This window comes from Hypomesus transpacificus, chromosome 21 (assembly GCF_021917145.1).
Source record: "Hypomesus transpacificus isolate Combined female chromosome 21, fHypTra1, whole genome shotgun sequence".
In the NCBI taxonomy this organism is placed as follows: Eukaryota; Metazoa; Chordata; class Actinopteri; order Osmeriformes; family Osmeridae; genus Hypomesus; species Hypomesus transpacificus.
Genome location: NC_061080.1, coordinates 2,916,537 through 2,941,820, shown reverse-complemented (window position 1 = coordinate 2,941,820; position 25,284 = coordinate 2,916,537). Strand labels below are relative to the sequence as shown.

General features: G+C 44.5%; 2 protein-coding genes across 4 annotated transcripts in view; one reads left to right on the top strand and one right to left on the bottom strand.

Moving 5' to 3' along the window:
• Positions 1-25,284, top strand: part of LOC124483458 (lectin L6-like) — a 504,761-nt gene that overhangs the window by 403,408 nt on the left and 76,069 nt on the right. For 2 of the 3 annotated variants that reach the window (XM_047043933.1, XM_047043931.1), the window contains exons 1-6: positions 5,370-5,483; positions 6,149-6,243; positions 6,338-6,577; positions 9,090-9,307; positions 9,406-9,533; positions 9,639-9,666. In XM_047043933.1, the coding sequence (XP_046899889.1) occupies positions 6,180-6,243; positions 6,338-6,577; positions 9,090-9,307; positions 9,406-9,533; positions 9,639-9,666 (678 nt within the window). In that variant the 5' untranslated portion in view covers positions 5,370-5,483; positions 6,149-6,179. Of the gene's footprint in view, positions 1-5,369; positions 5,484-6,148; positions 6,244-6,337; positions 6,578-9,089; positions 9,308-9,405; positions 9,534-9,638; positions 9,667-25,284 lie in introns of those variants that run through there. The other variant, XM_047043932.1, reaches the window with a different exon arrangement.
• LOC124483445 lies at positions 17,054-23,525 on the bottom strand. The gene is made up of 10 exons (XM_047043909.1): positions 23,304-23,525; positions 22,778-22,936; positions 22,330-22,506; positions 22,134-22,185; positions 21,719-22,028; positions 21,558-21,594; positions 19,277-21,458; positions 17,749-19,040; positions 17,521-17,626; positions 17,054-17,306 (listed from the first exon to the last, which is right to left on the bottom strand). Exons 1-10 carry the CDS (start codon positions 23,349-23,351, stop codon positions 17,158-17,160), a joined length of 4,512 nt encoding a protein of 1,503 aa, XP_046899865.1. The 5' UTR covers positions 23,352-23,525; the 3' UTR covers positions 17,054-17,157.

Genomic DNA, 25,284 nt, shown 5'->3' with positions numbered 1-25,284 from the left:
ATCAAACTTTGGTCATCATTCATATTAATTAGCCATTTATATTCCAGTGACAGAGACGACATTCATCACATTATTTGAATTATTTAGTAGGCTGTTTAAAACGTACAATAACGTTTGTTATTCAGAGTAACTCAGAATGTTTATTTCTACCTTGCTCCTTAAAAACTGAAATCCTTTCCAATTACATATTTAGCGAAAAAATGAATCAGAGTCCATCTAGACGTCCAAAAGCTTCCTTGTATGTAGGAAACATACACCAACAAGTTACCGAGGCAATGCTCTACAACCACTTCAGTCCCGCCGGGACCATCCACTCTATCCGCGTCTGCAGAGACAGGGTCACCAAGCGCTCTCTGGGTTATGCTTATGTCAACTTCAAGAGGTCAGTGGATGCCGTGCACGCCTTAGAGTTCTTGAATTTTATGGCTCTCCGATTAGTGACTTGGGCCCACCAGCGCTACCCGACCCTGACAAAGAGCAGTGTCGGTAGACCCATCCTCAGGTCCAGGTCCAGCCTCAGGTCCAAGTAAAGGTCCAGACCGAGCCTGAGACCGAAGTCCTGCAGGTCCAGACCCAGCCGTAGGTCCAGACCCTGCCTCAGGTCCTGACCCATGCTTTCACCCTTGCGTTGGTGTCTATGCAGCAGGTGTAAACCATACAGGAATTGATATCTTGATACACAAAGTGGCACCAAAAACCTTGGGTGTCTACTGTATCTATCTAACTGTGTGTATTTAACATAATATGTGCCCTGTCTCTCTCCAGCCTGCTGCCTACACATGGATAAGCTCTCCTGGTGTGTGTGTGTCATGCCTGGAGTTTCGAACCGACAACTGAGCATGACTGCTCTGGCCCAGCTCATGACCCTGGCTCACAACCAGACAAAGGCCCTGACCCTGATGGAGATTCAGGCCCAGACCCAGACCAGAGCTCAAGTCCAGGTTCAGGCCCTGATGGGAATGCAGCAGGTTATTACAGTACTGGCTTTTGTCAAATGACTTTTGACATGTCCAATACAGTTGTAATACAAAGCTGGAGAGTGTGTCATTAGCCTCATCCACAAGGTTCAATCACGCCTTGTTGACAAGCTCACCGGTGTGTTCCTGGAGATGGAAAATGATGAGGGGATCCACCTGCTGGGGTCTTCACTGGCTCTGCACTCTAAGATCAATCAAGCAGTGGCTCCTCTCCGTGCCTCACAGATGAATGTGGCCACGGTTATGTCCCAGCGTAACCTCCAGACACCTGTGAGGATCACCACCCTGCACCAGGCTAGCCAGGACTTCAAATCTTCTGCTGCTGAGACCAGCCTGACGAGGCCTGTTGATGGGAGACCTTCTTGCAGCTGGCTGGTGAGCAAATCAAGGTTGTGATGAACACTTCCGATAGGCATCAGCCTACCACTGACATCCAGTTAGTGCTGGACATTAAAGAGAAAGACAAGCAGATCATGTAAGTCATAGTCATTTACCCTTTTAGTATCATTGTATCCAAGTATTTTGTACTTAGGAGCTTAATTAACCTTATATTTTATGTGAATATTTGATATTTTCTGATATTAATAGTAGGCCTTCTCTTCTCTTCCTCTTCTCACCCCCTGAAGACCTCAAGCCTGTTGCAGCCAGAGACCTGAGCCTGCTTCACCTGAGCAGAGAGCTTCAACCAGAAACGGCTGTTTCTTCAAAGAGCCATTGTGGCTCCATAGCTGCTCCCAGGCAGAAAGTGAAGAAGAAGGGAGGAGGATGTTTCAGTGGCCTCATGAGGGCTTTCGGTAGAGCTGTCAGGAGAGCTTTCAGGAAAGGCAGAGTAAAGAAAGTAATTCATTTAAGTTGATCTTCACGGTTGTTATTACATAAACATGGTTATATTCATAATAAACATACAGTGTGCATACCGTGTTGGTTACCAATGGTTTCCTGGTGTTCTGAGCACATACAACATATTTTTCTTTTTGAAGGATTGCACTGTGGGTGAGAAGACCAAGGGTGGAATCTCACATGCAGAGGACATCACCTCCATGAAAGCTGCTGCATCTGTAGTGAAGAATGGAGATGTTGATCAGTTTACCACCACCCTGTAATACACATTAATTGTTCATCATTAATTAAACATTCATGGCACTTGACTCTTGACTGTTGTTATTTACATCTATTAACATCATACCAAAGAGATGTTTATCAAACTCCCTATTTGAGAATCTTTAAACGTGTCCCATTTGCGCAGTGAACTGCAGTTCTCAGTAAAGCCTCTAGATGGTATAGTTATCCCAGTTATCAGAAGGATTCTTGGAAGTGAGTTGTAATGCTCTTATGAAAGTATGTGACAGTGGCCCACATCCCTTTGGCAATTCCTACCGCATGATGATAATGCTGTTTCTTTTCTTGGTTTAACATTTGTTGTATGTGAGGCCATAGGCAGGGGTTAATATGAGTATGGGAATTCATGACTCAGCTTTTAAGGTATCTTTTAAGATGTGTCTGACTCATGTTATATTTGGGTGTTATGAGGTTGTCAATGATCTGTTATTTGTATCTGAAACCTTTAACAGTTGAACTCACACCATTGTTGGCAACTATGCCAAAGAGAATCCCACTACAAAAGCCCAGTAATCCATATTCTTCCTACAGTTGACCCAAATAATGCTGCCTGTCACAATTACAGGGATGATTGTAGCGTGAGCGTAGTCTGACTACGCCATCTAGTATAAAAAGTCTAAGACTTGAGAAAGGTTAGTTTTTTGGAAGGGAAGAACAGTGTGTGTGACCCAGAGGAACAGACTAAACAACAGTTTAAAAATAAGGATTTAATCAATTGATTAAGATTTTCCAAAGCTTCACAAGGCATCATTCGCCCATCCCTATATAGGCAAGACACGTTTATTTGTATAGCACATTTCAACAACGAGGCAATTCAAATTATGCTTCACATAAAACCATTAAAAGCATCAAAACATAATGCAAAAGAAAACACGATTTAAAAACAATTAAGAACATTCAATAACACGTTAAAAACAGTCAAAAAGCAAGACATAAACTAATCGTTGCAGTGCAGTTAAAAACAATAAAATGCAGGAGTGAGATGCAGAATTGATATTATTTAATCTGGTTAAATTAAAGGCAACAGTGAATAGTAAAGTCTTCAATCTGGATTAAAAGGAGCAGATCTGCATCTTTCAGGGACTTTATTCGAGATATGTGATGCAGAATAAACTGAACGCTGCTTCTCCAGTTCTGACTCTTGAAACACAAAGTAGACCAGTCCCAGATGACCTGAGGGGTCAGAATGGTTCATAAGGTAGCAGCAGATCACAAATGTATTTAGGCCCTAAACCATTCAGCGCTATATAAACCAGCAGCAGGATTTTAAAGTCAATTCTTTGTTGGACAGGAAGCCAACGCAAAGAGATCTGGAGTAGAACTATTCCCTCTCACCACAGTCACTTCAGTATTGTCTAGTCTTGCTACCTGTGTATACCCTGCCATCCTGACAGACTTTGTTACGATGCACCCTGACCCAGTGTCTTGGATCAACCTTTTGCTCCCGTTTGCTTCTGTGTCTGACCATCCCCTGGCCCTGCCCATGCTCCTGTGGATTTACCCCTCAATACCTGTTGTTCCTGCACTGACACACCCATTTTGACCACATTGTAGGATATATATATACAATGCTACCACAGCCACAGCCACCAGGAGTCCAGGAACCAGGATCCACCAAAGGTGATAGCGAACAAAGCTGCTGGATGTAGCAAGACCTGAAGAAACAAATACACACAACCAGGGAGTTTTACTAGTGTTTCCTAGTTCTGTTGTCAAAATCGAGTGGTAGGCAGGTTGTCTCTAAGTCTTCTTACCAGGTGTTTTTCTACCCCACAGTAAACAGACCGATAAACATGACAGTGTACTGTAATGTTTATAATGTGTGTAATAAAGTGCATCAGAGATGTTACTATTAAAACCGAGGATTCAGAGTCTCCATGTTTAGTTGTTTGTCATCTGATTCTCTAGCCTGGCTCTGCCCTCCTACGTACTTCCGCTCAATTTGGATTTTGCTTCTGTACTAGGTCTGAGAGTTTGACTTTGAGGTCGGTTTTCAGAAACACATTTTTTGTAGGTCCAATCAGCGAACAGGGGAGTGGCTGAGAACGATGACGTTAATGTTGTGCACTAGTTTGAGTAGTTCAGTAATGGCGGCGGAGAAAGATGCGAGCGAAGCTATTCTGCGGTTGTGGCAACGCTGCCGAATATCCATAGGTTAAAGCCGGAGCAAGAACATTGCTTGCTGAGTTTTGATGGTGGCCATGATGTTGTGGCCCTCCTCCCCACGGGGTCGGGGAAAGGTGGATTTTCCAGCTACGGCAGCTAGCTCCGTTACAGTAGTGGTGAAGGAGTTGGCTAAGGCGAACGCTTGCGATTGGTTATGGCAGATCAGAGTGGCTCTGGGCAGATCCAATAGTTTTAAACTTCAAAAGAGGACCCGCCTTCAAGGAAGTTAACGCTTGTCAATGGAGCGATCCCAGACCCTCTGTACAAATGGAAAGTACAAGGGTCTGGTTAGGACCAGGCTACTGATTCTCTTGACATGGAGATAAACAGGACACTAACCTGGGCACAGCTCTGTCTTGTTGAGTTTGACTGTCTGGTTACTGATGGGGTTTTCAGCCACACAGCTGTAGGTGTTTCCATCCTGGTCCTTCATCTCCAGATGGAGAGAGATGTTGGAGGACAGATCAGGACTGCTGGTCTGGTTATGTCTCTCCTCTCCTTTGTACCAGGTTAAGGTCACATCTCTCCCGTTCTTCACAGAACACTCCACCGTACATGAGACGTTGTTAGCTGACAGACGGAGGGAGGAGTGACTGATGGCAGGACCGGACACCGTGTCTGAAAATGTTAATTCAAATGAGTGCCAGTTAGTGTGCCAGTTATTTCCACTAGGAGGTGATATCGTCCAAGCATTAGCCTACAGTTTTGAGTCATATTAAAGCGAAATGTCCACAAACAATGCACAGGCAAGATGAGTGCTTCTCCGGCATAATGAAATGCACTGCATGAAATAAGTGCAGGCTAGTGAGCAATAGGAATAGTGTGGAAGTACATTGTGCGTGTTTATGTAAGTAACCTAATACTCAAATAATACTTATGTCAAAGTGGGACATTCATGAGAGCTGTTGACAATTCACTGATTCCTAATGTACATTAACAGTAACATGTACTGTTATTTAGTTATGTTTTACACTTGATTTAATTGCTTTGATTTGTGTGTTTTGTATTGAGTTGTGTTTGGGCACATATTTAACCGTGTAGAGTTTATTTCGTTGAATTAGACTGGGGATCAGGGAAATGGACAACACCTGAGTAATTGGACACGCCCCCAGCTCAGGATGGTTTTTAAGGGCGGATTTGGGACAGAGAAGGGAGGTGGAAAACAGCAGCAGGTTACGGACGGACGAGAAACGGACGGACGACACGAAGCTTGAAACGAAGGTCTGAGCTTAGTTTTGGTTGCAGTTTATTTGTATCACCTTTTTTTTTAACCATTGATCTGTACCTAGGGTGACCAGACGTCCTCTTTTATCTGGATATGTCCTCTTTTTGAGACCAAAAACATTTGTTAATTAATTTTGCGTTGGTGGATATTTTTGTTTCTCTGGGTCCTTCACAAACTAGTGTTTACGCCCTTACAAGTTTTGGAAAGGGTATCTCCCTCACGTTTCACCTTCTTGCGCGAGGTCTGACCGTCATTGGTCGACCACCTTCTCAGTGAGCACTGAGCACCTTGCCGCTTCCACTAGTTGCATTGTTTACAACAGCACATGACATCTGCATGTGTAAAAGATGTCCAAACTTTGTTGCGGGGGGAGGGGGCGGGGTCATCTGTATGCTATAGACGGTGGTTCTCAATCCTGGTCCACGGGACCCCCTGCCCTGCATGTTTTAGATATTTCCCTGCTCCAACACATGACCTGATTCAAATAAATGGGCCTGATAACGACCCATTCATTTGAATCAGGTGTGTTTCACAGTTTGGTGTGGTGGAACCAGTATTTGAGGTGTGGTGGTGAGGCCTCTACTTTTCAGTTTTACTCCCCTTCTGACATAGTTGTGATGGACGTTGGTTGGTATAAATCTGCTCCTCTGTCCTCCTACAGACTTACTTGTTAGTTAGTCACTGAGTGAGCCATGCCTCTCTGTATCGCAACACTCCTCTTTGCCCTGCACTGTCTGTTGCTGACTTCATGTGTGGGTAAGTTTGTCTGACTGTTACTCAATCTTGTGCATGTTTTCCATGTTTCTCTGCTCTGTCTGACAACCCCCACCAACCCAAGTGTTTTTTTTAGTTTGTCATGCAGGATTTGGATGTACACATATCTCTGGTGCCCTGATGCAGATTGATGTAGGTGTTGGACAAGTTTTTGGGGTCAACCAAGACGGCAGCATCTTCACAAGGTTTGGATCATCATGGACACAGTTGCCAGGCAAACTGAAGCATGTCACCGTAGGACCTGCAGGAGTCTGGGGAGCCAACAGAGAGAATCTCATCTTTAAACTAGTTGGGACTGACTGGGTGAATGTACCTGGTAAGAATAACTACACCAATAATAATATATGGAATTGTGGGCCACCAATAGACAAGGTTTACATGTAGTCATTTTTAGACAGATAAGTGTGATATGTCTACAACCTCAGGTAGTTGTATGATTTCATAGGAATGTGCTGGTATGATTTAACAAACATTTTTATATATTTTTTTAATAATGTGTGTCTTTATTATGATGTCAACCCATGTGGAGAGATTGTAAATGTTAATTTTTGATGTAGTAAATACAATAACAAGTGTGTTAACATACAGAATTATGGCCCCTTTACAGTTTTTCTCCATTGCTTTGGCTCAATTCTTGAAACAGAAATGACATTCTCAAAGCTCCACGTGCATTTAGCAAAATAGCCTATATGGTTCAGCACAACTACATAGATCACCTTCAAAAGGTCATATCTCACCCAAAACAGTTAACTCATGCTTCAAAACCAAATCATTTTCTCATATAAATAGTCAGTGCCCCCAAAATGAAAAGTCAGTTTGGCATTGTGTAACCACTGCGGGTCAAATGTTTAGATGTTTTGTCAGAATGGCAGTGGACCTTAGAAATATCCCTCATGTGCACTGTGCTACAGTTACTGTAGTAGATGTTTTCTTTCCAGAATACAATATGTCTCAATTTACATTTATTCATTTAGCAGATGCTTTTATCCAAAGCGACTTCCAAGAGAGCTTTACAAGAGTGCATAGGTCACTGATCATAACAACGCGATAGCCCCAAACATTTCGTGTAGCCAAAACATGAAGCATACAAAAAAGTTCTCGTTTAGGATCATTGACCTATGCACTTTTGTAAAGCTCTCTTGGAAGTCGCTTTGGATAAAAGTGTCTGCTAAATGAATACGTGTAAATGAGTATCATACAGAAAAAAGATTGGCCTACAAGGTTTCACATCACATATTGCACTTACACTGCTATGGAAATTGTTATTGTAATTGCCATACATCATGGTTACTGTAACAGGAAATGTGTACAGCACAATATACTGTCATACAATACTAAGCACATCAAAACTAACATTATGTATAACCTACACTAGTAGTATGAGTAACCACGGTAAGTTTCAGGCAAGTGACAGTTTCCTAGTCAGAGTTGCAGAGGGTGCATTTCATGGCAAGAAAGAAACGCATACAGTAAGAAAGTAAAGCAAAGCTGGAGTTTCACTAGTTGTCGTCCTCACTCCTGCTCATCCTCGCGCTCCTGTCTGTCTGGCCTCAGATTTCAATGACATCACATCTGATGGTCACCCTTGCGATGCAACAGGGGAAGAATCGTTGTGCATGCCTCAACAATCCCCTACACTGATCTGCTGTGACATCATCACAAGCAGCATCCATTGTCTGGAGCAGGGAGCCCTGGTTTTGAGCCCGATGCTCATAAACCCTCCACTTCCATGCAGAAAACCTCCTGGATAGGACTAAGGAATGGGGAGTCAGGTGATATGAGCACCATCAGCATTCTTTGATGGGCAGTGAACTCTGACGAGTGGGTGACAGTGGAAGCTGACATTGTCCCACACAATGACAAATGTAAGAAAGTGAGGCCCTACCAAACCCCTCATGTAGAGGGATCAAATCGGTCCAAGGACACCAGGAGTGTCTGGGTATTGTATGGGCCAAGACTGGGAATGTGGGTGACTACACCATTCCCTGAAATGGCAGTACAAACAGTGATGTTTCCCCCGAGCTGGCCTGGGACAAGATCTATATTTGATGGAAGCATTTATACTCCTGGATAGCTCCTGTCGGCTAACTAAACTTACTGTGAGATTGGTGATCGGATGTGTCCCCTTGTTTAGTAAAGTTGTAGTTGCATCTGACAATGACTGTAGCAGATGATCCAAGAGATCCATATTACAGTATATACCAAGAGATCCATATTACAGTATATACCATTATGCTTTTCATGGTATATGTGCCTGAAAGATTTTGACAGTGGAGTGAACTATTGTGCAGGTGATGTACACAAGGAAATGATGCCCATGTTTTGCAGAGAACAACCACTTGACTGAGAAACAAGTCAGTTTAGACCAGCAAGATATTTTCAATTGATAGTTGGCCTAATCAAAGGCAATTATACCTAACCATTTCAAAGATGTGCTAAATCGTTTGAAATGTGTGCGAACTGTAGGCAATTGCACTTGTCATTTACAAGGATGGGCCAATACAATTGCAATTGGATTAAAGGAATGAGAAATTCCAATCTGTTGTGAACAAGTGCCCAGCGGTTTGGAAGTTTGCACGTGTTTTGAGAATGTCATTTCTGTTTTGTGAAATGAGCCAAAGCAATGGAGAAAAAGGGTAACAACAAAATTATGATCTATGACTTACCTGGATGTTGAAGGACCTTTCCTGTGTGAAATATGCTGTATGTGCAAGCTCTTTCCCACAGACGTATTGTACATGAATAGTGTAATTCCTATAGGTTTTTTACAGACCTTTTCCATATGGGATTGTGAGAAATCATAAGTTCATGTTTTTGTTTTGGATCAGGTCTCTTGAAGCAGATTGATGCTGGTGGAGACCAGTTTGTGGCAGGAGCAAATCATGTCGATGCCATCTACTGTCTTCCAAAGAAGAACACAGTTGGCTACAGTGGAAGTAATAGTGCTTTGAACTGGCGCCAAATTCCTGGCGGCCTGAAGTACTACAGCTGTGGTCCTTATAGCTGCTGGGGTGTTAACAGTGCTGATCACATCTTTGTGAGGAAGGTAAGGCTGGCCTGTGCTGGGCTCTGCTGTCTGTGGAATAATTACTATCATCAATACATGAATTGACTTTGCTCATCAGCCTTTGTTGGGTCCTCTAGGGGGTGAACTCCTTTAATTGTGAGGGGGACGGTACCTGGCAGGAGGTTCCAGGAAGCCTGTCTATGATCGAGGTGGGAAGTGACGGATCTGTCTATGGAGTGAATTCTGTAGGAGACGTGTTCCGCAGGTTTGTCTTCACAAGCACTTCTGTATTTTTTCATAATAGTGATGCATTTTACTCTCAACTGTAAATCATTCCTTCAAGAATAGAAGTGAAATGTCTCCATTGCAGGGATTCCACGTCTGCCTGTCAACCTGAAGGTACCGGCTGGACCAACATTCCTCTCTACAGCGGACGGGTGAAACATGTGTCCTATGATCTGGGCCATCTCTGGCTCATCCTGAACAATGATGACATCTATGACTGCACTGAGCACTGAGCACTGCTCTTACAGAGGCAGCCCCCCTTGGAAAACCCTGCAGCTTAATTACTTAATCATTACGCACCCTTTAATTATTTTTTGATCTTCCAACAAATCCTTAATTAGGACAGTCATAATTGTACTGTGCTTCTGTTCTATTATCCGGTTCCAGTTTGGTTCATATTTAAACAGTATCCAGACTTCAAATATCCTGAAGTGATCCTGTCACTACATGAGGGTATATTTGGGTATACTTTCCAGAACTGTTAGTTTTTAAAATGAGCATAATGATTTATGTCCTGTGGCTTTGGTATCATTAAAGCTTATTGTACTAAAAATTACATTCAACTGCTTGCGTCATGCTTCATAATACATCTCCATTACGCAGTTCTCCAGATGTACTCAGTGACACAAAGATGGTAATCTCTGTTCCATGCCGGAGTCCTGAAAAATCAGTATCAAACACTAGCTAATGTTAGCTATCAAGAAAATTAGCCAGCAAACTGCAATGGTATCAATGTGGGCCTGTTGTCTGAAGCATGTTAAACTGCTGCACAGGATGGAATAATTTCTTTGATCTTGTTACATAGTTAAACTTTGAACTCAATAATATTGTATCTTTTATGAAGCATACAGATACAATTCTCAGATTTTTCAAAGATGACTGTGCAGTATTACACTAGTGCACACCGTCAGGATCTTGTCAACGTTAGGTGTATGTACAAAAAGGCCACACATTTATACACGCACACAAACATTCAAGACATGCACGACACATACGCAATACACATTTTTACGCCCTCACCTCAAGACAGGCCTGTGTCCTCACCTCACCTAGAAGTGGTCAGAGGGATCCCTCTCTGAATTGCTCCTCCCAAGGTTTCTTCCATTTTTTCTCCCGGTGGGAGTTTTTCTGGGAGTTTTTCCTTGTCTTCCTTGAGGGTTTAGGTTGGTTGAGGGGCAGTTCTATGGGCGCATGTGAAGCCCTCTGTGACATGCTTGCGTGTAAAAAGGGCTATACAAATAAATTTGATTTGATTTGAAGTGGTAGAATGAGGTGCTCATAACACTAAGATGATGGCCTTGATAGCTAGGGAATTCACACATACTAACATAGATGTTATCTCTACTGTACTGAGTCATTGTGGAGAAGTGTGAATACATTGAAAAACTGAATGAATAAATATAAATGTTATACATAAACAAATGAATAAATACATACATACATATACTGTGTATACACACGCACATAACTGCCTGAGCATCTCTCTGCTGCTGTCGTCTGTTCATGACATGCACATGGCTCATAGCGGTGTGCAAAAGGAACAAAAATAAACTGATGAGGATCAAGAGAGAGAGGAGGCTGTTCACTGTTGACTGATCCTGTCTCTCTTAGCGCTGGGCAAGGAAACATAACAGATCCAATGCTGGTCTCACGTCGATGCAGGCCTGACCTAGTGTCCAGGGCCGGCATAAGCAAACTAAGGTGGTGTTTGTTACCCGCACACACACATACGAACGCACATATGCACACACACACAAGCACACACTCCTAAACCAACAGACAACGACAAGACATACAATATTAAAACATAATACGAGACATGCTTTATTGTCATTGCTCTGTACCAGATCATGGCTGCCCGGCCAATTAGTTTAACAGCAGAGGTCAACAGACTGATGCAAGCACTAATCTGTCAACAGGTTTGTCTTTTTAATCCCGGGAGCTTCCTAATGACATTGTTAGGTGGTAGGTGTCAGATTCGTTTGTTGCTTGGTTCAGATTTAGTACTTGAAAACTTCACACGTTTGATTGCTCTTGTGCCTGTGAGACTTTTACCGTCATGCAGCAGACAAACAGACCATTAGGACAGACAGAGGTGCTAAATGGCTCCTCTGGTGCCGACTGACAGTTAAAGCTCATTAGTGAAGTTGGTTGAGATTTCCAATAGGGTGGGGGCTGAGGGGTGATGAAGACAGGAAGGAAAGGTAGGCGGAAGGATTCAAGAAAATGGTCAGGGGTTTCTATAATGGTTTGACACCTCATCTCATTCAAGTACGTGCCTTGTAGCAAAAGTCTTTTACTTTGATAAAGTAAGTAGGCTAAATGATTTATGAAACTACAGTATGAATAAGCACAGGTCATTATGTTATGTTATGCATCTTAGAGATCATGTTAATTCTACTATAGTATTGGCATTCACATGTTGGATATGTATATGTTCAGATTTTTATACTGTAATATATTTGTTTTTAATTATTATTATCATTATATATTTTACTGAACGTTTTGTGTCTGTTACAGTACAGGTTTTATAATTAAAATCAAAACAGAAACGTCTCATATTATGCATCTTCTAAGAGTTACGTAAAATTGCAAGCCTTATGTATACGTTACAGTAAAGAGAATATTTGTGCTTTATGAATCAACAACTGCTGTGTAAACAGACAGGAGAGTTGTGTATGAGATGTGTATAAGGCTGGCTGTGTAATTCATACACCCCAGTATTGAAACCAGTCCCATTATAGAAACAATGGCATCTGTAATTTGTGGTTGATTGTAGTGCCATCTTTTGGCCAGCAGATGGCACTTTCTTCCTGCACTCATCTTGACTGGCAGTGCTTTGTTCATCCCTTCAATTCTGACTTTGTCATGACCTTTCACCCTTTTTGTTTGGTATGATTTGGCATACAATTTTGAATTACTGCTGCTAGAATGGCCCTGAAAATATTTAAATATAAAAAAGGATAAGCTATCTTTGTATACCCTCTTAGTCTAATGACTAACTTACTGTAGTAGTTTCTGACAGGGACGTGCAATAAACTTCAAACTTCTAGAAAATGTAAAAGCACACACTGCAAGAAGACAATCAGGGAAAGAGCTCTTTTATTTTTCAACGCTTTCACATTTCAGTTGTTAAAATCGTACAGTATTTAGGTATATCTGTTGGGTATAACAGCAAATACATGAGACTCTACAAAACAAATGCAGCACATAATGTGTCAACTATGAAAAAACATGGAATATTGAAACAAATGTTCCATGTTAAATCTAATCATCATTTGTAGCAGATTAACATAGTGCAGTCTATCTAACATGGACAGATATAACCACTCACACATGTAGGGATGCAGAATAAGATTGAACTGAAATGCTCTCTTGCTGTAATACAAATAATTTTGAAATCGTATAATACTTATTTTTTCCTTATTTTCCTGACCTTAGCTTTAATTTTGTTTACCTTTGAAGTGAACCTAGCAACATTGTTTGTCCTGGCCAGACTGTTGACATGGTAATGGGGTCAAGGCTACAACTCTCCCTGCAGAAAGTCAGTGATGAATCACCCTTCCCACATCCCCACTCTCTGAACAAGCTGCAAGATGCAGACTAGCACAGTAACCCAGTGCACTCAGCAGGTATAGAATCAATAAATAAATGGAGTCAAATATGATACATATCCCATAATTACCGTAGCATATCTAATATGATTGGATGAAGCACAGTAACCCTGTGCAGACTCAGCAGGTATAAAAACTCAGGTTATTCACATTCAATCATTTATCAAACCATTAAAACCCTGACTCTTTCTGAGACACAGTAAGAAGGTTAACAATGTAGAATAGACACTACATCAGGCTGAGTTCAGAGGAGAAGGGCTGCAGTATCTTCATAGTTATGATGCATTTCACAGACTTTTTAAACCACGGGTAAAAAAAAGCATAGATCAGAGGGTTGAGACAGGAGTTCATCTGAAAAATCCAAATCATAACAACCTGTGAAAACCAATTGTCAGACAAAGGTGAACAGAAGTATGGAGCGAAGCAAAGCAGATAAACTACTATAACTATACTGAGAGTTGTTGCTGCTTTTCTCTCTGATTTTCTTGTCTTCATGAAGTCTGACTCAATGCTCACTGAGTTGGACTTGATGCTCCTGGCCTGGGAGATTGCAACAGTGAATATTCTTATATAGAGAACAACTATGACACAACAAGGGCAGAGAAATGAGACAAGGAGGTCGACAATACCAGAGTATGGTAAATATATTACCACACACAGTCCAGTGCACCTATCATATGCATGTAGGTTACCCAAGTGGTCTATCATTATCCACCCACAGTAAATTATAGAACAAATCCAGATTAGGACACTAGATGAAACGGTTCTCCTCATCGTGACCCTGGAGGGATACAGAAGTGGTTCACACACAGCAATGTAGCGGTCGACAGATATGAGAGCCAGGTTCCATATAGAGGAGAAGGTAAAGATGCCGCTGGCATAGGGGACCAGATAGCACATCAGCCTGCCCAGGTACCAGCATGGGTTGGATCTGGTGATCATTTCCAGGGGGATCATCTGTGCTCCCACCAGGAGGTCGGCCAGGGCCAGGGAAAAGATCAGGACGTTGGTGGGGGTGTGGAGCTGCCTGAAGTGGGAGATGGAGATGAGGACCAGCATGTTGAGCAGCACCGTCAGCAGAGACACAAAGGACAGGGCAGTGTAGATGAGGGCAGACTCATACCTGGAGCGAACCTGCGTCTGACAGGAAGTGTTGAGCAGGCAGGACAGAAGATCTTGCATCTCCTCCTCTCCTGGCAGGATCTCCATGAGGTGGCAGATGAAGACAGATCAGCTCTCCCACCTCCCTGACCAACCTCACCACTAGCCTCTCCTCCTATTTATCTCTGAAAGGTTGGTCCTTCAGCTTCCTCTCTGTCTCCCCTTTTCCTTGTGTCCTTCCTATTGACTTGCATCACCATCTTCATCACCTCCTCTTCCTCTCCCCCCACCTTCCAGAATAGTCAACAAACTTCACTAATGAGCTCTCAGTCGGCACCAGAGGAGCCATTTAGCACCTCTGTCTGTTTGTCTGTTTCCATGACGGTCAAACTCTCACATGCTTGAGATCAATTAAATGTGTTCGTAATCAAGTACTAAATATGAACACTTGTACAACAACAAATACAAATGATGCCAACATTATTGTTAATTGCGGTGCTGGTTTAACACGTCAAAACTAATGACGTCTGTGTCAACCCTGTTAAACTAGAATATGACCAACAGATGGCGTCTCTTTCCTACACTTTGGTTGCACTGTTTGACTTTCAAGGCCCAGTTTCTCCCCTGTAAATGTGTCTCTTGAGGATGCATTACATGGGCTGTTTTTGAAACAATGAGTTCATAGAACATGTAGTGTTATCCTTAAACTAAAGGAGGAGGCTGGGCAAAGAGTACAGCCAAATTTTAGCAGGTACACTGTAAGATTATGAATCGAAAATTCACTTTGAAAAAGTTGCCATGGTTCCATTGACAAGACCAAAGTGATCTGTGTGTTTTGTTGTTGTGAACTGAGCTATCATCGCAGCACATCCAGTCTGAAATTCCACTGGATGGCCAAGCACACAGCTGATGCGAATTCTCTGCCCCGTTGTCAAAGCCAGGCGATTGTAATGTTGTTTTCAATAAAAACATTTGCAGTGAGCAATCCGATCCACTTTTCCATGTTGACAAGAATATTAAAATGAGAAAAAATTATTGGACAAAAAGAAATCAATGGACATTTAGAATAGATAAAATGTGCAATTAATTGCAATTAATCGCGAGTTAAGTATGACATTAATGGGATTAATCGCGATTAAATATTTTAATCGTTTCACAGCACCACTTTTAACATTTAATTTTACATTCTACTTTTTTAAATTAAGATCGTATGCACCTTCCTGCCACAGTAGATTCTGTGTTTGCGTAAACTTATATGGCAATAAAAAACAATTATGATTCATATTTTGATTCTATACACAGTCACACTTAGGCCTACTGATTTGACAATTTATTGAATTCAATAGACATGAAAATAGCTTTGACTTTGGCGGACTGGAGGGAGGCACTCCCTCTCAAGTGAACTCAAACATCAACGCGAAAGCCATTGCGCTGGCGTCTGATCGGAAAGTCAAACGTGTGCATTTAACTGGACATCCGTGAAGTCCAGTTCACGACTGCTCGCTCTGTAGTTCATCAGACAACACGGGTTCCATGACAGGAAAATTGGTCGTTCCACGTTTAATTGGGAGTTGTTCGAGGTTTATTACTTAAGTAAGGCGCATTGTTTACAATCGGAGCTGTAAGATACCATTTATTCCACTCAATTTAGCTGGGGGTGTCCTCACAATTTAAATTTTTACGTATATCTTTTTTAAATATAGGCTATTTATTAAATAGACGTTTTAATATATTTTATATAATTTAACAACATTCCTAAGATTTCATCAACAGGAGGGGACATTTGAGTTATGTAAAAACATGAGGCCCCAAAAATAAAAGTTATCAAACAGAGTGGCTCACACACCATAAATCAATGTCTGGCATGAGGGAACCAGCACAGTTTGTGACTGTGTGTGTGTTAGCTAAACATGTGTGAACAGATGCAAGCAAGACCACTTGGAATGAAGAAGGACGGTGGTGTGTTTTAACTCGGGGGTGGCTGTGGCTGTGGCTCAGGGGGTAGAGAGGGTTGTCTGTTAATCGCAAGGTTGGCGGTTCAATCCCCGACTTTTCCTGGGTCATGTGCCGAAGTATCCTTGAGCAAGACTCTGAACCATGTTGCTCCCGATGGGCAGGCTGTAGCCTTGCATGGCAGCTCGCTGCCGTCGGTATGTGCGAGTGTGAGTATGTATGGGTGAATGAGAGGCAAACATTGTAAAGCGCTTTGAGTGCCGCTAAGGTAGAAAAGCGCTATATCAATATCTAATAATAACAAAAGAAGGCCCTTTTTAAATTGGGTAACAATAACAACTATTCTGAAATAACTGAAGTAGCATTCTCAAACACATACACATTTGGTTATGTGTAGGCTATGTAAACGTTTTACATACACGTCTGCTAGTGTTTAAGGTAACTTTTACACTAATGTTAACTGGTTGTGTACAATGACTCTAACAAATGCTTATCAGCCTCTCTGTGTGGCTGCAGTCCTGACATGGTGATGTCACAACCTTGTACATTAAATCTTTTGTAAACTTTTTTTAGTCATTTAGCAAACACTATTATCCAGAGCGACCTACAGTAAGTACAGGGACGTTCCCCCCGAGGCAAGTAGGGTGATGTGTCTTGCACAAGGACACAATGTCATTTGGCATGGCCAGGAATTGAACCAACAACCTTCTGATGAATAGTCCGACTCCCTTACCGCTCAGCCATCTGATCCCCTATGTACACAAACACTTGTACAGAAACAACTTAATGATTACAAACGAAATTCCAGTAGTTTTTATTGGAATATACAAAAAAATTGGTTGCACAGTTCTGAAGAAGAGGGAAGTAGCTACAGTTGTTGCCATAGTGACAGGTTCTCTCTCTCTGCCAGCCAGTTGACTCTGCAGGTGGCGCCCTCTACTGGTGAATATCCTTCACGCAGCCGAAGCAGAAAGCCCCGGAGAGAGCCGCAGAGATCCCCCGGAAGAAATCTTTGAAGGACTTTTTCTTCTTCTTCTTCTTTTTCTCCTCTCCTCCAGCAATGGAGGACTCACCAAGGTCTGGACCTGGACAGGAAACACCATCACACAACAAGGTATGACATCACACGGAACTTCAGCACTGTGACCTCTCACTTAAAAATAGTGTGTGTGTGTGTGTGCATATCTGTATGCCTGTGTTTGTGTGTGAGTGTTTGTGTGCAAGTCTGTGTGTGTTAAATGGTGGGAGAGCCAACTAAAGTGGGCTCCTAAATGAGCAAATATGCAGTCAGGATCTCACCTTCAGCGCTAAGGGGAGAAACTTTGTTTGTCTTGGAAAATATGCTTGTCTTTCTTCCCTTGGCAGCCACATTCTGTCCATTCTTAAGGAAAGTCTTCTCTTTCTTCTGGGTTTGGAAGTGAGAGCAAAGACACACATTGAGATTGTCACATGTCATCCCTTCTTATCGCTGACTCAGCTCAGGTCAGTTCTACCTAGTGCCAGTGTGTGGTGTTGTTTTCAGCTTACCAGTGCGAACCATTTCCGGAGGATGGGGGTGTCGGTCTTTCCCAAATTATGTCCCTCTGGGCTAGGGGCCTGAGCCGTGGAGCCCCTGGAGGTGGAGGAGCTGGTGGAGGATTTGGAGGACGAAGGAGAGGAGTGAACAGAGGTGGAAGAAGAGGAGTAGCAGGACCAGGAAGTGGAGGAGGATGTGAGGCAGGAGGCGAGTCTGCTGGCCTTTTCCAAGCCAGCAGACTCCATCTCAAGTCCTTCTTCCAAGCTTGTGTTGCTTAAGAAGGGGCTGGAACTTCCACCAGCCTTTTCTAAGGCAGCAGAGTCCATCTCAAGTCCTTCATCCAAGCTCGTGTTTGTGATGAAGGGGCTGGAATTTCTACAGGCCTTTTCCAAGCCAGCAGTGTCCATTTCAAGTCCTTCATCGAAGCTTGTGTTGCTTATGAAGGGGCTGGAACTTCCACCGGCCTTTACCAAGCCAGCAGAGTCCTCTGTGCTCTCATTCTCCTCACAACCTGTTTCCAAATCATGACTCTCACCCGACACGGCAGAAGGGCGCCAAAACTCGGCGTGACGGCAGATCACCGTGGCGACGTTCTCGGCCATGCCGACGATGCCTGCCCCTCCCTGGAGGGCGGAGTGGACCAGGGCCCTGTTGCTATCGGAACAGAGCATTAGCTCAGCATAAGTCGCCTCAAACATGGCGTCCAGGGCGTCGGCGCCACCGAAGAGCAGGTTCTGGGGTTCATGCTCCAGGACGAGGCCGATCCCGGCCTGGTTCCAGAGAAACCAGCTCACGTCTTGGAGGAGGACAGCCTCTATCTCCGAGTTGGTGGGGGTGAAGCAGGAACGAAGGGGCCCCTGGAGGGCCAGGCGTCCCACCAGCCTTTGCAGCAGGTCATGCAGGGTCTGGTGGTGCAAGGCGCTGGGCTGGGGGGGCATCAGGACCTTCTCTTGGATCAGAACCTCCCCGGGCTGGAGGGAGGGGGTCTCAGAGGGGCTCACGGGTAGGGAGGGATGATCCTGGACCTCCTCAGGGAGGCCTGCAGCTCCATCATCTTCATCCTTCTCCTCTTCCTCGATCAATGCACCCTTGGAAAAGTCATTCATCTGGCAATCTGACCCGTCTTCCTCTTCGTGGAAATCATCAGAGTAGTCAGCGTTTTCGTTGTCATCCATCTCAGGCTGTCCTACTTCCTGGTTGGTGAGACCTGACTCTGGATCGAGACTTCCTGTTGTCACTTCCTGGTCTTCAGAGGAGGAGCTGGCTAGGTTACCGAACCTGGCCATGGCTTTAGCATCAAGGCCTGGCACAAGAAAACTGACTTTTAACTACACTATTACTATTATAGCGATTAACTATACTTTTCTCATAACATATTTTGACTGTTAACTACAATACTATTATTATAGTTATTTACTTGAACTACACTGTCATTCAGCAGATTTCAATACTTACAAATTTGTCTTACAATCGCATGTCTTATAAAAAAAATTGTCACTATACTTTTGTATCTAAAGGTTAAAATGTCTATATCTCTACCTTTGCGGACAACAACCATGTTTTCTTGTGGGTCGTTGCAGGTCTTGTAAAGGTCACTTCCAGCCTGGGTAGTCAACACCTCACAAATGGCCTCCAGCGCCCACCTCTGGTCCTGGCTGCAGGAGGGCTTCAACCTGCTCTGCGATCTCCTTCTACCCTCAACCCCTTGACTCCCACGGGTCATCCCACTGGACCAGTCCAGGGAGGGACAGTCACTGTCACTGCTGCTGTCACTGTTGCTGTCACTGCCGTCTGAGGACGCATCGCTGCAGGAGTCGGCACGGTGGTCGTCCGTGACGTCTTCTTCGCCCAGCAGGTTCCCCATCAGGCCCTTGAAGGCCATCTGGAAAAAATAGTACAGCAGAGGGGTGAAGAACTCCTGGTCCAGACGTTCCTTGTCCTCCAGGTTCTGGAAGTTGGGCTCGGAGCGGCAATGGGGTGTCGAGGGGAGTCGTCCCATCCGGGTGTCCAGGAGAAGCTGATAAATCCACTCAACCAACTGCTTGGAGAAGTGGTGGATCCTCCCCTGGAACATCCTGGTGCACATGCTGTGGGATGCCAGCAGGCGTTCCATGTCGTACTCCTCTTGGTCGAACGATTTGACGGACGAGGCTTCGTCGCGTTTGTCGTCGTCGTCAGGGGAGGAACTGGAGGCCAAGTAGGCCATCCGCATGATGATGTCCAGCATGTTTTCAGCGGTGAAGCTGAGGTCTTGGTAGCTGGCAGCACTGCTAGCATCGCTCCTGGCACTAGTGCTCCTGGAGGAGGGAGGGGCGGTCTCCTCCTTCTTCTGAGGATCCTCCTCCTCCTGCTCCTCCTTGCTAGCACGGCTGCACTCCACTGGTCGCTCCTGCTGGGTGTCAAAAGGGAGGTATTCCTTATTCCTGCTGCTCCTCCCGTTGCTGTTGCTGGCCCCCGAGCTCCTCCTCCTCCACAGGGCATCCAGCTCCACGGCAACATCTCCTAGCAGGCTCTGGCTAACACACTCCACCACCATGGTGAAGGTCTTACTTCCAGGCTGCAGGAAGTCTGCCACCTCCACTTGCCCAATCAGCTGCTGGGCTGCGTGGAAGTTCTTCAGGACGTTGTGGATCACGTTGCAGGCCGTGGCCACACTCTGGACCAGGGAGGCCTCGTAGGCCTCTTGGGGCTGGTCCAGGGAACAGCGTCCTTCTGTGGGCTCCATCTCCTGGAGGAAGCCCCCCACCATCCTCACCAGCTCCAGCTTCTCCTCCGTGGGGACCACGCCCGGGCTGTGGAACAGGGCGTGGCGGGCCAGGATTCCAGAGAGGCTCTCCTTCAGGGAGCAGAGGGTCGGTGACATCACGCGGCTGGGCAAAGCCATCGCATTTTCCATCTCTTCTTCCTCCGCCACGCTGCCAGTGAGGAAGGAGGCCATCTCCATCCTCTCCCTTGTGTCGGCAGACGACGTGGGCCACGGGGACACCAGCTCATTGATGGCGTCGGTGTGACTTTTGGCGAGGACCTGAATCTTCTCCTTGGCGTCCTGCCAGGCGTTGTATATCAGGTCCTGGGAGATGCTGGTCACATGGCAGTCCGACAGCAAGCATCCACGGTGGTGGAGTGCAAATGTCTCCAGCATCTGTCCCATGACAGACTCGTAGAGCTCCTCGACACAGGCTGACAGCTTGTCGTCTGCATCGTGCTCTTGTTTATCCATCACCACCTTCACCTTCAACAGAATCTCTGCCACGGCGAGGGATGCCGTGGCGAGGACTTCCTCCTCCGTGGGCCTATCAGAGTCCAACATCGGAGGCCTGCCACCCAGCAGCCTGCTCTGGGGCCTGGATCCCTGCCCTCCTATCAGCAGAGGGTGGAACCTCTCTGAGATCATTCTCAGAATGCCCTGGGGGACGTAGGGCTGGGTGGAGCCCAGAGAAGAGGCCTGGTCCTGGGGAAAATCAGCAGGGTTGAAACATACCATGCCAGTCAGAGAGCCAGTGACGGGGCTAGCTGTGGACAGCAACCCTGCGGAAGAGGACCTGTCACTCTGGGAGTCACAGCTGCTGTAAGAGATGGCGGCGGACAGCGGGCGGCCATCTTGGTCTTTGCGGATGTGGAGGACCCGGGCCATGGCAGGCAGGACCACCCTGTGGGTCACCTTAAGAACCCACTCCATGACCTCCTCCGAGCGCTCCTGCAGCTCAGCTACGCACTTGTTCTTAGAAGGAGGGAGGGAGGGAAATGTCATGTGGCAATACAGATACATGTGGTGATTGTCAGACTGAGTGAAAGCAATTCACGTAAACATTTTATTGACCTTTCTCAACAGGACCCTGTTGATGATTTTCCAATGACTGTAACAAGAACAAGAACTGACGTTTGACATCACTTCACAGTACAATGACAACTGACGATGCATCGTAACATTATGCTGAACAGGACTCTAGTCTAAAGGTGAGCGTTTGGGGGAGCACTCACGGGTGTGACATCATGGCCTCCAACACAGAAAGCTCGTCCCCGGTCTCCGATGACAGAAGACTGGGCGTGGTCTCCCGGGTCACGGGGTCATTCAAGGTTGGAGAACAACCTGGAGACTGCGCCTCAAGTTGGCATGGGGTTAGAGGCGGAGACGGAGGCGGAGACGGAGGCGGAGGCGGAGGTGGAGAGGAGTACGCACTCTCCTTTCCATCTGGTGTGGCTCTGCAGCCCAGGGGCCCGACTCTTTCAGAGGCCGATGCTCTGATTGGTTCCACCGGGCGAGAGGAACTTTTGATTGCTGGAAGAACACCTACAGCAGAGTCACAATGTGATTGGTGGATCCCTTCTCTTGACAGAAGGTGATCATTTAATAAGGAATAGTCTACATTTGATACATTAATGAACAAAGACTCACAGTAGTTGGTCCAGGGGATGGGATGCATCTTCGCACATGCACCACCAGTCACCTGCAGGCAAGAAAAATACTTAGCAAGGCACAGTGACAGAGCCAGTATCAGAGATACAGGAGAGGTGGAGGAAGATGGAGAGGAGGGGAGGAGCCTGGCTGGAGTCTGTAGTACCAGGGAGGTGGATTAGGGTCTTCTACTCACCACCATGCCTAGTCCTGCCAGCTCGTCAGCCAGGGCTGAACGATAAGCCGCTCCAGCTTCTTCCACAACCCTCCAGGACTCTGCCAGGGGCCCCTTGTTGGCCCCTGAATCCTTCTCAGCTCCTGCACCCTTTCTGGCAGCCTTGCTCTTGCGGCGGGGATCCGGACATTGAGCAGGCTTTGGCACCAAGTTTTGACATGATTATATTGTTATTATTGCACTTCTACATTAGCATATAGTATTTGAGATCATGCTGATATTAACTGATAAAATACAGACTCGCTTGGCTCCCCACTCACTGAAATACTGTCAGACTTATGCACTTCTGGACCTTTATTATCTACTGTTCTTACTAAAAGCAAAACTATTTGTATTTCGCTTTTGATCGATGTGTCAGACATGAACAAAGTGTCAAATGTGTTGAGTCTCTCCAGGTATGTGTTCCTACCTGGAGGGGGTTGTGAACTTCTGGGAACAGCACCTTCCTGTCTGAGAACAGCAGCTTCCTGTCTGATAACAGCAGCTTCCTGTCTGAGAACAGCAGGGCAGGAAGCTTCAGTCCCAGCTCTGGCCAACAGGGCAACTGGAGGGTAGCGAGACGAGCAGGCTAGACACGCACGCACACACACACCCACAAACACAAAGAGAGACACAAGCCACGTAAATACACAGACGTTTGAAAACATACATACACAAGCACACACAAACATAAGGAGGAGTGACAATGGTTAGGGTTAGCGGGGAAATACAACGAGTGTCTTGAACAGAGATAAAAAAATCTAAAAAGAAATATGACTTTTACATATGAAATATTACTATGAAAAAGGTCGACAGTATTAATCACGTTAGGAGGGGCTATTTGTGAAATACAACTGTCAAATGCACAAGGAGTCTACTGAAACAATTTGGACAAATCTAAGTATTTTCGTCGATGTTTATCGACAAATTGTTTACTCTAGGTTTACCAGACTTACCTTCTGTTTAGGCCGCCGAAGTTTTTTATGATTCGGGATGTCATCCATGTTTCTTTAAAGATGATAATCTAGGAAATACTCAAGTAAATATACATTTCCATAATAAATATACATTTCCACTACACTTTCTAAAGGAAAAAGTAGACGCGGTTTGCTCCTTGCCTGCATCAATGACTGATTTGATTTACTAAAGTTCTTATAATTGTTTTAAACGCGTCACAATCCCTGTCTGCCAGATTACGTCATAATATGTCTATACACCATGGAGAGACCATGTGCCGTCTCTCCCGAAACAGACAATGCGTTTTAGACAGAAAGGTGATATTTCTGTTTCATCAATAAAAACAGTTTTCTTGCCATCTGTTTCATGCCGCAATATGGCGCCATCTAGAGGCTTTATGAATAAATGAACCTGTTGGAGTTATGTCCAGGGCCCAATAGACAGAAATAAACAATCATTCCTTCTCATTTTAAGTATTGGTTAAGATATTATCAGCATTAGGCCTACTGTGTATAAAGACAGACTTCAGCCCCCACCCCACAAATAACAGATATGCCAAAGCAGTTCTATACGTCCAATACCATAGTCAAATACTGCTTAAAAATACTGCTTCCCAATAACAAGCAACTGATAACAAAAATACTGATTGACATTCAATAGATTGAGACTCGTGGTCGACAGATTGATTGGTTAAACAGGAAATGTGCAAGGATATTTACTTTGCGTTTAACCATGTCTAATAGGCCTACGGGATCTGAGGATTATCTGGAACTATGATGTGATGTCCATTCGATACGATTAACGATATTGAACACTGCTTGCACCTACTGATTTTTTTTCTAAATGACATAACTAATTATTTTCGTTGATGTCAACAGTCTAAATTGTTTTATTTACTTTAGGTTTACCAGACTTACCTTCTGTTTAGGTCGCCAAAGTTTTTAATGCTTTGGGATTTCATCCATGTTTCTTTAAAGATAACAAACGAGGAAGGAAATAGGAAATACTAAAATAAATGTACATTTCCATTACACTTTAACAACGAGGAAAAAGTAGAATCAAACACTTTTCGCCACTTTTCTACAGTGCATCAATGACTGATTAGATTGTGTACATTTCTTATAATTTGGAAAAGCGCGTCACAATCCCTGTCTGCCCCATGATGTCATGATGATATGTCTATACACCATGGAAACCAAGCGCCGTCTCTCCCGAAACGTCGCGTTTTAGACAGAAAGGTGACATTTCTATTTGATCAATAAACCAAGTTTTCTTACCATCTATGTTTCATGCCATGGCGCCACCTAGAGGCTGCATGAAGAATGCTCCTCATACACTAGCAGCGTTGTTGTAGCCAACTTGAAGCACTTCAAAGAATATCAAAAGCAGGTTTCGTGTATTATTACTAATTCATTAAGTATTTTGTGCAGGAACTTGAATCTTAAGTAATGGGGTGTGGAAAAAACAGGTTTCTCAACAGGGGGTGTAGACCATACACGTAGAACATATGTTATTCATTTGAAAGAATATTGTGTGTGGTATTACAACCATGTCATATACAAAGTGGATAAACCAGCGAGATATAGGGAGCTTTGCAGGCGAAGGTAATCAGCCAGACAACCTCCTTACGCCTCCAGTCACTGTCTTGTAAAACCAAGAGCAACAAAGCAGCACTACAACTAGGAGCGCGTCACAATAGTGTTTGTAATCCATCTTGTAATGATAACCTTCTACAGGCTGTCAGGCTGTCTGTTCACAGAACAAGGCTGTGCTTCTCTGGCCTCAAACATCAAGTTAAACTCCTCCTCCCTGAGAAAACTAGTAACAACTGAGTAACAATGACATGCAGAAGGACATTGGCATGACGCTGCTCTCTGCTGACATCACCCTCATTGGGCTCATCTCTGGCGGGGATGGGTCTGATTGCAGGTTATCTGCATTCTGCACACCTTTTACACCACATTCACTGAGCCCCTCTGT